Genomic DNA, 12,327 nt, shown 5'->3' on the forward strand with positions numbered 1-12,327 from the left:
CACCAGTAGCCCTGTTTTACAATATTCACTGATTTTTCAAAGAGTTCTTACCTCTGCCAGCAGCCATGCATTAAAAAAAAAAAAAAAAAAACTCTTATGGCTGTTTGGTATATGTATTGCTAAAATATGCATATGTGGATGCAGGAATGGCAAAACTAAGAAACTGAAGCAAACGCACAAAATATGAATTTGTGGTTCGGCTGACAAAAAACCCCAAGCTGCAATAAAAAAATAAATTAAAAAAAACAACCACATTTTCTGTCTCTGTTACACATCGCACCAAATATTACAGCATAACCGTATGCACCATAAACAAAAACGTACTGAACTGAACAACAGTAATTACATTAACATCAAAATGGTACTTCAGCAAAGAGCTGGAAATGTTTCGTAATCATTACCAATATATACACATAAGATCAAGGTCTCAGTTGCATTCCACTCTGAAATTATTGCACAGTAAGCCGCTGTTGGCTTGTCATGGTCACCCCCATAAACCCCTGTATAAAAATAGAACAACAACATTAACACACCAAACAAGTCGTAATCTTTTTTTTTTCTTTTTCTTTTTTTTTGACAGGCACTGCCGTGGCCAACCCCGCCTGAGTCTGCAAACAGAAACTTTATGCCACAGTGTGAGCTTTAAGAGTTTCTCTTGTCAGTAACTGCCTCGAAGCACAGAGAATATCTTTTCTAAACTGATTTTCTTCTCCCTCGTGTGCGCTCCTCTGCGGTCACAAATGGAAAGCTTCCCACTGACTGCTTCTTTCCTCTTTATCTCTCTAACTCGTCTTCTCCTCCGGGACTTTGGCCAGGTCCAAACAGTAGGGATTTTTTTTTGGCATTTCTGTTCACCACTGACCCAGAGCTTTGGCACTCTAGAGAGTCCAAGATGAGCATGAGGAGATTCAAGAAGAAAGAATAGAGTGGCTCTCTTTCACACTCCAAACCGGCTCACAGAGCAGCCAGTCTCTGATTAAAAAAAAACACCAAAAAAAACAGTGAGAGCGAGTACAAGTGTGAGCACCGGGTCGAGGGGCTCGTTTAGACAACGGTCTCCACACCAATCAGCTTTGGTGTGAGGATTCGTGGCGTTATTCCGTTGTTGAGGTCCTCCTCAAACTCCAGCAGCTGGCCCATGAAGTTGAGGTTTGGGGAGATGATGGGCCTCCTGGTTTTGACAAACTTGTAGGCGTCTGTCATGGTCATCCAGGTGTGCTTCATCAGGTAGGCGATCACGATGGTGGCTGAACGAGACACGCCTGCCTGGCAGTGGATCAGAAGGCCCGTACCTGCTTGGTGTGCTTCCTCTGCAGAAAGGAACATGGAAACGGTTCAATAATAAAGGCTTTGTTCCACGTGAGGAAGTTCAATCATCAAACATGATAAGATATCAAAACTTCCTTTGTGACCAGACATCTATCTAGGGCTGGTAATCGAATTTCAGTATTATTATTTTTTTTTTATATATATCAACCAATATGAATCTGTGGTATCGAGTACTAGAAACTGTCATTTACCAAAAGCACTGAATAAGTGGTCAGATTCGAGGTATGTTCTACTCAATATTACCTGTTATCCAGAGCTTTGCCCAAATGTAAAAAAAAAAATACAATGTAAACTGAACAAAAGTAAAATAGCTGTTTTTTATTTAACTAACTAAAATGTTAGAAATTTAGATTAATTTTTTTTTTTTTTTTTTTTTTTTGGGGGGGGGGGTGTTTGCATTCCTTAAAGTAGGGTATTCAAATTTTCAAATAATACCCTGCCTTTTGTCTATATATTTTCTATCAATGTCTTACGTAATTATGTTCAGTATTACAGCATTCTGTCAACATACAAATCTAATTAACAAACAGAACAACATATCAACATTTTAGCAATTTAAAATCTTCAGTTCAACAAAGTTGAGTTTTTCTGATTGTAGAAAGACTCGTAAACAATATCCAATTTTTGCACCCAGAACAAATATTCACATAAAACAATCTGCTTACAGCTCAGTGCAACCGGCAGAGACAAGTCTCAGATACACATTTCTTTGTCTGTAAAGGTCACAAGGCAGAAAGTTGTCTTTACACGTCTGCAGTGTAAACTTCTAACGCAAAGCTAAGTGGTAGTTTCCATACCGATGAATTCAAACGCCTCTTCAAAGTACTGGCGCAGGTTCTGCTTGTTGCTGTCGGTTGCAGGCAGGCGTTTGTAGATGAAGAGGCCCGTCTCGTAGTGGTAGAGCGGCAGGTGGGTGGTCACATTTAGGATGTAGCCAATGTTCAGGCGCTGCAGCAAGTGGATGTCCTGAGCGTCGGGCTCGTTCCCCAGATAAAGGAAGGGCAGGATTGGCGTCAGCTCTGCGTTCTCTATGTCCGGGGTGGAGGGCAGGGAGTGAGGTAGAGGCCCCGTCAGGCCGGCAGCTGCGCCTGGGTCCAAGCCCTCGTGAAGGTGCAGTGAGTGCTCGCACAGGTTTTCGTGGCTCTGTCTGAAGCAGCTAAGGCCTCCTGAGAATACAAAAGCAAGACTGCGATATGAGGTCAAAAGAAATACAGTCCTACACTTTGTGTTTGGTTGACCAGTTAAAAAAAAAAAAAAAAAAAAGAGACTCAAACTGTTAAAATGTCCTTATTTATTGAATTTTTCTACCCATCCCCCCCTTTCTAAATTCAAACTGGACCTTTTTGTTCTCAGTGGACAGAACATTGAATCTAACGCAGCCCGAGTTAAAGGTTCAATTCCCACTGGAGCCCTCTTGGCTAAAAATACACGCACTCATGCCTTTTGACCACCAAATGGAACATGTTACGTCTGAGCAGGAACATTAAGGTTTGCATCTGTGTCTGAGAAAAGCAACGACAACCGGCTTTAAAGAGCTTTGACGCCCTAAAACTTTGCAGAAACCATCAATCCCCTGACAACACTGTTCCGTTTGGTCCTGATTTAAATGCCTCAATTTGGATATTGAGTCAGTATGGAGGGATCGGCACTGTCTGTCCTAATCAACCTGTCGTAAGGCAGTTTCTGCTTGCTCGTGTAGGTGCATCGGTTCACCTGTTGATCTGCAGGTAAACGGACGTAGTAAACGTTAAACGAACTTCTTCACTGGACATCCGCACTTCTCCAAATAACTGGTTTGCACCTGTTTGAATGCCGTCAGCCAAAGTTTCCCCTCAGCACTCGAGCCGTGGGGAGTGGTCAGAGTATCAGTTCATGTATTGTTCACAGTGCGAGAGCTGACATCATGCCATGCGAGGTCATCGCACAGCCTCACAACTTCCCCGTGGTGGGCAGCAGGTGGGAATCTCCTGTCAACTGTCAGACAGTGTTTTCATCATGAAACAGCGCGATTGTTAACCATTAACAAAGACAAAGCCCAAATGGCTTGTCATGGCAATAATTACGCTTTGTTTAAATAAAAGAAAGGGGAGTATTCACAGGATCTGTGACACCAAACTCGACGAGACTTTAGGGGGGAATTTCCACTGTAAATTATTATTGTGCTTTCATTTCCAGATTTTGAGCTAAAACAGATCTGTATTCAAAACATTTTCTGAAACAAATTTTTGGAGACCTTCAGATCCGTCTGGCTTTATCAGACACTTACTAAACAGCATAACATTCATAATAACATGTCTTTTTCATAATCCAACATCTTTATCGCACATGGAATTTGTCAACTAATCAAAAATGTCCTAAAATTTGCCAACATTTAAAGATGCATTAACTGATTTTTTTTTTTGGCAGCAGAAGCAAGCTGTAAACACAACATGTACATGTGATTCTATTGTAGAATTGTTGTTATTAAACAGCCGTTTATTTACCGATCTAGGAGTCATGTTTCTGGAAACCTGATGACTGTCGGCCCAAAAGTCCTTCTTCTTTTAGCTCTGTTTTTGGTCTCCACCAGATCCACGGTGAAACATCCGGCTCTTTAGCTGCTAAATGCTCCAACTCGATGCCAACTTTGTCCGTACTTGCAAAATAATTTTAATTCTTTGCCCACATCACAGCCACTCACAAGCTTTTTATGATGCACTTCACTCCTTATGATTCACCACATTTGGAACTGTAGTCTGAACAAAACTGTTTTGTTTTTGTTTTTGTTTTTTAGGCAAATTGACATCGTTAAGTTTTAAAACTGCGCTGATACGTAGTATTGTAAAAACTCTGGCTCTACATTTCCTTCTAGCTCTACAAAGCATTTTAGCTTCTTTTAGCACGTTGATTTGTTTTTACGATCAGCCGTTTTGTTGTTTTGGTTCGCTCTGGCTGATGTTTTCAGCCTTGTTTCCAGTCGCAGCAGAAAGCCACTTTCAGCAGTGTCCAGTTCAGCATGTCCACAGCACAGGGCAGACAAATGCAATTAGCAACTAGCTTATAAACATACTGGACAACATTTAGCAGCTGAAGAGAAAACTGCATCGGTGAGGAGGTGGTGGAGACCAACTGGAAGCTGAAAGGAAAGTATATTTTTACTGACATTCATCAGGTGGCCACAAACATGATATACTGGATGTATAATGAGGCAAATGTTTTCCTACAAGTGAACCATAACAACTTACTAAGATAGTAATATTTAATATTTACTTTTGGCCAAGAAATCTGCAGATTTAACAAGTCTGATGAGTGTACCATGTTTTTTGTACACAATTCCATCACAAATGTTTTATATGTTTTATTTGTATGTTCAAATACACCTCGCTCACCAGTGTACAGGCTGTAATGCAGACACTGTTTTTTAACTCCCTCAAATTTCTCTTTGGCACAACTGCAGTTTCTTCTCATTTAATCACATCCAGGACATGGTCCAACCCTACACCCCAGCCCATTCACTCCGCACCTCCTCCTCCTCCTCCTCCTCCTCCTCCTCTACATCCAGGACATGGTCCAACCTTACACCCAGCCCATTCACTCCGCTCCTCCTCCTCCTCCTCCTCCTCCTCCTCCTCTACATCCAGGACATGGTCCAACCCTACACCCCAGCCCATTCACTCCGCTCCTCCTCCTCCTCCTCCTCCTCCTCCTCCTCTACATCCAGGACATGGTCCAACCCTACACCCCAGCCCATTCACTCTGCTCCTCCTCCTCCTCCTCCTCCTCCTCCTCCTCTACATCCAGGACATGGTCCAACCCTACACCCCAGCCCATTCACTCCGCTCCTCCTCCTCCTCCTCCTCCTCCTCTACATCCAGGACATGGTCCAACCTTACACCCCAGCCCATTCACTCCGCTCCTCCTCCTCCTCCTCCTCTACATCCAGGACATGGTCCAACCTTACACCCCAGCCCATTCACTCTGCTCCTCCTCCTCCTCCTCCTCCTCTACATCCAGGACATGGTCCAACCTTACACCCCAGCCCATTCACTCCGCTCCTCCTCCTCCTCCTCCTCCTCCTCCTCTACATCCAGGACATGGTCCAACCTTACACCCCAGCCCATTCACTCCGCTCCTCCTCCTCCTCCTCCTCCTCCTCCTCCTCCTCTACATCCAGGACATGGTCCAACCTTACACCCCAGCCCATTCACTCTGCTCCTCCTCCTCCTCCTCCTCCTCCTCTACATCCAGGACATGGTCCAACCTTACACCCCAGCCCATTCACTCCGCTCCTCCTCCTCCTCCTCCTCCTCCTCCTCCTCCTCTACATCCAGGACATGGTCCAACCTTACACCCCAGCCCATTCACTCCGCTCCTCCTCCTCCTCCTCCTCCTCCTCCTCCTCCTCCTCTACATCCAGGACATGGTCCAACCCTACACCCCAGCCCATTCACTCTGCTCCTCCTCCTCCTCCTCCTCCTCCTCTACATCCAGGACATGGTCCAACCTTACACCCCAGCCCATTCACTCCGCTCCTCCTCCTCCTCCTCCTCCTCTACATCCAGGACATGGTCCAACCTTACACCCCAGCCCATTCACTCCGCTCCTCCTCCTCCTCCTCCTCCTCCTCCTCCTCTACATCCAGGACATGGTCCAACCCTACACCCCAGCCCATTCACTCTGCTCCTCCTCCTCCTCCTCCTCCTCTACATCCAGGACATGGTCCAACCTTACACCCCAGCCCATTCACTCCGCTCCTTCTCCTTCTCCTCCTACTCCTCCTCCTCCTCCTTCTCCTCCTCCTCCTCCTCTACATCCAGGACATGGTCCAACGCTACACCCCAGCCCATTCACTCTGCTCCTCCTCCTCCTCCTCCTCTACATCCAGGACATGGTCCAACCTTACACCCCAGCCCATTCACTCCGCTCCTTCTCCTTCTCCTTCTCCTCCTACTCCTACTCCTACTCCTCCTCCTCCTCCTCCTCCTTCTCCTCCTCCTCCTCCTCTACATCCAGGACATGGTCCAACGCTACACCCCAGCCCATTCACTCCGCTCCTCCTCCTTCTCCTCCTCCTCCTCCTCCTCCTCCTCTACATCCAGGACATGGTCCAACCCTACACCCCAGCCCATTCACTCTGCTCCTCCTCCTCCTCCTCCTCCTCTACATCCAGGACATGGTCCAACCTTACACCCCAGCCCATTCACTCCGCTCCTTCTCCTTCTCCTTCTCCTCCTACTCCTCCTCCTCCTCCTCCTCTACATCCAGGACATGGTCCAACCTTACACCCCAGCCCATTCACTCCGCTCCTTCTCCTTCTCCTCCTACTCCTACTCCTCCTCCTCCTCCTCCTCCTCCTCCTCCTCCTCCTCCTCCTCCTCCTCCTCTACATCCAGGACATGGTCCAACGCTACACCCCAGCCCATTCACTCCGCTCCTCCTCCTCCTCCTCCTTCTCCTCCTCCTCCTCCTCCTCTACATCCAGGACATGGTCCAACCCTACACCCCAGCCCATTCACTCTGCTCCTCCTCCTCCTCCTCCTCCTCTACATCCAGGACATGGTCCAACCTTACACCCCAGCCCATTCACTCCGCTCCTTCTCCTTCTCCTTCTCCTCCTACTCCTCCTCCTCCTCCTCCTCCTCCTCTACATCCAGGACATGGTCCAACGCTACACCCCAGCCCATTCACTCCGCTCCTCCTCCTCCTCCTCCTTCTCCTCCTCCTCCTCCTCCTCTACATCCAGGACATGGTCCAACCCTACACCCCAGCCCATTCACTCTGCTCCTCCTCCTCCTCCTCCTCCTCTACATCCAGGACATGGTCCAACCTTACATCCCAGCCCATTCACTCCGCTCCTCCTCCTCCTCCTCCTCCTCTACATCCAGGACATGGTCCAACCCTACACCCCAGCCCATTCACTCTGCTCCTCCTCCTCCTCCTCCTCCTCTACATCCAGGACATGGTCCAACCCTACACCCCAGCCCATTCACTCTGCTCCTCCTCCTCCTCCTCCTCCTCTACATCCAGGACATGGTCCAACCTTACACCCCAGCCCATTCACTCCGCTCCTTCTCCTTCTCCTTCTCCTCCTACTCCTCCTCCTCCTCCTCCTCTACATCCAGGACATGGTCCAACGCTACACCCCAGCCCATTCACTCCGCTCCTCCTCCTCCTCCTCCTTCTCCTCCTGCTCCTCCTCCTCTACATCCAGGACATGGTCCAACCTTACATCCCAGCCACTCCCTCCACTCTGCTTCTACCAATCAGCTTGTTGCTCCTCACTGAGCTAAACACTACTAAACCAGGACTGTTTGCTGTCCTGGCTCCTAAACGGTAGAATGAGCTCCCCACTGACATCAGGAAGCAGAAACTCTGAACATCTTCCACCACAAAATAAAAACACACCTCCTCCTCCTCCTTTACCTTGAACAGTAGAACTTTAGTATCTTAAAATAGAACTTACTGACAGAACTTTGTAGTTTGGCTTTCTGGAAGAAATTGTATTTTCTTGATTCTTGTTGTTCTGGTTTTGAACCCTCATGGTTGAAATGAACTTATTGTAAGTAGCTTTGGATAAAAGAGTCAGATAAATGTAATGTAATGTAATGTAATGTAATGTAATGTAATGTGATGTAATGTAATGTAATGTAATGTGATGTAATGTAATGTAATGTAATCACCCAACAAGCTCACACTAATATACTACCAATATACGAGCACTAAGTTAAAATCTGCATTTTATATTTGGAAACCAACATAATTTGGTGAGCACACGCAAACAGTTTAGAAGCTAAGCTACACAGTGAACGGCATAAACCTATTTTGGCTCAAGCTGAACCAGCATCTTTTCATTCCGGTCAAATTCCTCTGAAAAATAACACTTTTCATAGTAAACTGAGAACGGCAGCGTCTCCAGAAGCAGCACATTGCTGTGAGATGAAATCTGTCGAGTGTGACCGTCTGTCATTATCTCTGACTGAACTCACAAAGGAAAACATGAGAAGTGCCTCTATCACTTTCATTAACCACTGGCTCAGTTCCTGTTTAGAAATTACCGCTTCTGCCTCCAAAGGCCTCTCACACCACAGACCTGCTGTTTCCAGCACTTGTACCAAAACCTTCCGACACTACACACACGTCGTTTATGGCAATGCTGCCGGATTAAATGTAACATATTAACCGCTCTTAACTGCAGCAGGGCAGAGACAGAAGACTGTGTTTCCAGTGGAGTAGAGTATCACACTACGGACATATTTACTATAAATCACAACTGAGATGTGCTAGTAACTGACTAAATAATGAAGTATGAGTAAAATATTCAGCCGTCTTCATACATGCATGTTCCAGAAATGTCACTATTACTACTTCTTGTAAAAATAATAAATTTCTACCTAGTTAGAAAGTTAATATTTTACAGAAGTGAATCAGCACTACATTAAAAGGCAATTAAATTAGATTGAAATAAAATATCGGCCACTAAAGTGAGCATCTAAACAAGAAGGCTGTATTCAAAAATATAAATGCAAAAAAAACAAGCCAAAGTAGATAAAAGTGAGGCTGAGACATTTGATCCTCTCGGCAGAGAGGACAGTTTGCATTTTGCAAGAATTAAACTGGGGGAAAAAAGAGCAACGCAGTCTGCCTGTTCCTCCCATTGAGGCGAGCTTCAGACAGACACCGAAGCAGGATGAGAGACCGGAGAGGAGCCTCGTCCATCAAAGTACACAGGGAGGACTCAAGGGAGGGGAGAGGAGGACAAGAAGAGGAAGAAGAGGAAGAAGAAGAGGAGAACAGACGAGGAGAGAGGAGATCAAGGTGCTGTGATCTTACAGCTAGACGGCGACTGGGAGGCATTCAAAAAAACACTCTCAGCCCAGCCCCTCAGCCCCCCAGCCCCCCAGCCCCCCAGCCCCTCAGCCCCCCAGCCCCTCAGCCCCCCAGCCCCCCAGCCCCTCAGCCCCTCAGCCCCCCAGCCCCCCAGCCCCTCAGCCCCCCAGCCCCTCAGCCCCCCAGCCCCCCAGCCCCTCAGCCCCCCAGCCCCCCAGCCCCCCAGCCCCTCAGCCCCCCAGCCCCTCAGCCCCCCAGCCCCCAACGCGACATGCTGCTCCAGCTTCAAACACACCAACCAAAGATAGAAAAAATGGCAGCGAGCCAGGGACCGCTATCTCAACAGGCTGCTTTATTTACCAACAGCTGCTTCTCACTCGCTGCTAAATGCCCAACGTGTGTCATATAGAAAGCTGCTAAAGAGGGAGTGCATATGTTGATGTATGTGGGTGATGCAGACGGAGTGTAGATGTAAAAACTGTTGTGTTGTAATTGCTGGATTGCCTCGGTGCAGAGCTCACAGGTGGATAAAACTTCAGCTCCTGTGTGGACCAGAACAGTGAGGGTAGAAGTTGAATAGGTTTTACACACTACCACAGTAGTTTCTATCAGTTTTTATTGCCTCCAGGCTTCTACTGCTGCTAAATCGGACATTGCTTTCAGATGTCTGAAGTGATTTAGTCGCTCCAGAGTCAAACTAAAGCCTGTGAAATTATGTTTTCTATCCCTGTTTATAAAGGAAAGCCTCCTCTCCTTTTTCAGTCATCCCTCTGCCTGCATCCCCCAAACTTTGATATGCTTACTTAAGTGTTACCTTTGAGGATGATGGGGTCCTTGCCCTCCCTCCTCAGCGATTCCAGCACCACGTGCAGAGGCTGTGAGGTCGTCATCCGGTTGGGCTCCGCGGTGCTCTCGTCGTAAACCACAATCTCTTTGGAGAAGATGCCCTTAAAAGAGTCCTTTCCCTGGCGGCAGGAGATGAGGTCCAGCACAGTGATCTTGCCCTGCTGCAGCCGCCGCCGGCTGATCTTGTCGGAGCAGTTGATGTGCACGGCCCCCCGGATGTGGCTCTTGTTGTACTCCATGAAGGGCCGGCAGTCGATGATGACCGGCACGGGCCCTACAGGGTGACCCATCGGGCAGCAGGTCATCCGCTTGGCCAGATCATTGGGGTGGATGACCCTCACGGTGTTGACGGCCTTTGGCGTGCCCGGGGTGAGACTGGGGGCGCTTAATGCTTCATGGTTGCTGACCATAGAGGTTTGGGGCCCAGCATAGCTGAGGTTGGGGCTGCTGGCGCTCACCTGGCTGTGGCTGAGGCTCTGGCTGTCCTTCTCATAGGTAGTCACAGAGCAGCAGCTGGCACTGCTGCATCCACACGACAACGAGCGCGTGGAGCCCTTGGATGAGGGCATATACGTCACAAGATTGGCCGTCGCCCGGATCTTCACCACGGTGGTGCTGATGACGGACTTGCTGCTGCTGCTGGTGGTGATGGAGTCCAGGTAGCTGGTGTCCAGGCGCAGTTGGAGTTCCTGAGGTCGGATCGGCCTTGGCAGCGCCACCACAATTCTGTCGTCAAGAGGAGATGGAGGCATGGGGAGGCCGAGGGCTGGACGTTTTTGGAGAACTCAACAAGCCGCTCTGTGTATAAAACAAAACAAGGAAATATTTTTAAAATCTCTTTCTTTACATGAAGTCTGGCTCAGATCAAGGCTGCGAGTGAACAAGCAGAGAGCACGCAGGTTGACCTCTCCTCTGTTTGATCAACATGCAAACTAGAAGGCTGCTGAAGCCAAATATTAGTAGTGTCAACACCTGCAGGGCGACACCCAAGTTGGTGGGAAAAATGTAGGTGTGACAGACTGGTCACTAATAATAAACAGTCAAATCATGAGAGAGGCTCCAGCAGCCACATCACTTTGACAGTAATTGAGATGAATCAACTCTCCAGATACTGAACATGTGTGTGATGCTGAATTTTTCATCCCAACTCTTGTCTGTCTGATCCAAAGCTTTTATAACAACAGAGTGAGCGAGAGAGAGAAAAAAGATCAAATACTGCATCAACGCTGCGCCGCAGTTTTGTCTCTCACCCAAATGGAAAGTCGGGGTACAAAAAAAAAAAAGAGAGGGGTGGCAATTCCTTTTGATCAGAAGCCCGAGCATTTTAAAAGCGTGTCATCCTGGCATATTATGTAAAGACACCCGCCGAGCTTTGCCTGTCCCGTCCATTGGCGTCCTTTTAGCACGGTGCAGGTTCAGAAGAAGCAGAAATCATTCATGGCCAAATTCATTGAAGAAACCGGCATGAGAACGTGCCGAGAATGTGATATGGCTTTCAGGAGGAGGCGAGCTGATCAGATGAGCTGCAGACTGAAGGAAATCCAGTTTCACACCACCATGAATTATAGAAATAAATACAAAATACAAAATACGCGGTGGTTGATTTTTAAGGCAGGGGTTGTAACTTTGTCGCAATGATGAAATGAAGCACAATAAAAAAATAAAATCAGTGATAAAACACGCTCTAAAAATAATAATATAGTAATAATAAAACACTCAAAAGGGCTGCAGTAATTTGATATTCCTCTTCATTCATTATAGAGTCGCTTAAATGTCTATGACTATGCATTTCAACATCAACTTGTGCCACTAATTCCCCAACTTGCCTTGTATTAGTGCTTACCGGTGAGTGTCGCGGTTGACTGTAGACGGATTTATAATCTCCGCTCGCTGACAACGTTGCCTCCATTCACTCCGTCCCAGTGTTGTGGATCGGCAACATTTTTTTTTTTTTTGTACTTTTAGCTCTGCTCCCCAGAAATAATATTGAAGGAAGTCTGCCAGCCTACAGAAGTCGCGCAGCGGGATTGACGCGAGTCGGAGCCAATGCGCGACCTCGTGAATATTAAACGCGCTCCTGTTCGTACAGTGAGGTCCGGCCCCGCGCGGGGAGGGACTTTCAGCCGAGCCGCCTGCCTCTGGCTGGGGGGGGCAGGTTGTCGCTTGAACGGCCTTCAGTCCCACGTATGAGCAGGGATGATGTCACTGGCAGCCAATCAAAAGTCTCTCCAGGAGGCTCGAGGAAGAAGGCACGGTGCCTTCACGTGCTGCTCGTAAGCTCTTAACGCACAGTAAAATGGAGCCTAATTGGAGTAACAGAGCAACTTTGTCCTGCAGTGGCAGAAG

General features: G+C 47.6%; 1 protein-coding gene across 3 annotated transcripts; it reads right to left on the reverse strand.

Moving 5' to 3' along the window:
• Nucleotides 1–776: 776 nt before the first annotated feature.
• dusp10 (dual specificity phosphatase 10) lies at nt 777–12,073 on the reverse strand. Of its 3 annotated transcripts, none has more exons than XM_069174144.1 (4): nt 11,825–12,073; nt 9,950–10,779; nt 2,127–2,495; nt 777–1,310 (listed from the first exon to the last, which is right to left on the reverse strand). In XM_069174144.1, exons 2-4 carry the CDS (start codon nt 10,731–10,733, stop codon nt 1,045–1,047), a joined length of 1,419 nt encoding a protein of 472 aa, XP_069030245.1. In that variant the 5' UTR covers nt 10,734–10,779; nt 11,825–12,073; the 3' UTR covers nt 777–1,044. The 3 variants fall into 3 exon arrangements, with proteins under 3 accessions (XP_069030245.1, XP_069030254.1, XP_069030260.1); XM_069174153.1 differs by having other exon boundaries at nt 11,808–12,073; XM_069174159.1 differs by lacking the exon at nt 11,825–12,073 and adding an exon at nt 11,232–11,455.
• Nucleotides 12,074–12,327: the final 254 nt, after the last annotated feature.

The sequence above is a fragment of the Embiotoca jacksoni genome, unplaced genomic scaffold (genome assembly GCF_022577435.1).
Source record: "Embiotoca jacksoni isolate LCO1_2020_lvr unplaced genomic scaffold, fEmbJac1.0.p SCAF_101, whole genome shotgun sequence".
NCBI classification, from domain to species: domain Eukaryota; kingdom Metazoa; phylum Chordata; class Actinopteri; family Embiotocidae; genus Embiotoca; species Embiotoca jacksoni.

What these genes read in the sequence shown, in the direction of transcription:
- dusp10 (XM_069174144.1), bottom strand. Translation starts at nt 10,733, where the DNA reads ATGCCTCCATCTCCTCTTGACGACAGAATTGTGGTGGCGCTGCCAAGG. An exon ending in GGACCCCATCATCCTCAAAG is followed by an intron (nt 2,496 to 9,949) that starts GTAACACTTAAG and finishes TTGTATTCTCAG; the next exon opens with GAGGCCTTAGCTGCTTCAGA. An exon ending in AGAGGCGTTTGAATTCATCG is followed by an intron (nt 1,311 to 2,126) that starts GTATGGAAACTA and finishes TCCTTTCTGCAG; the next exon opens with AGGAAGCACACCAAGCAGGT.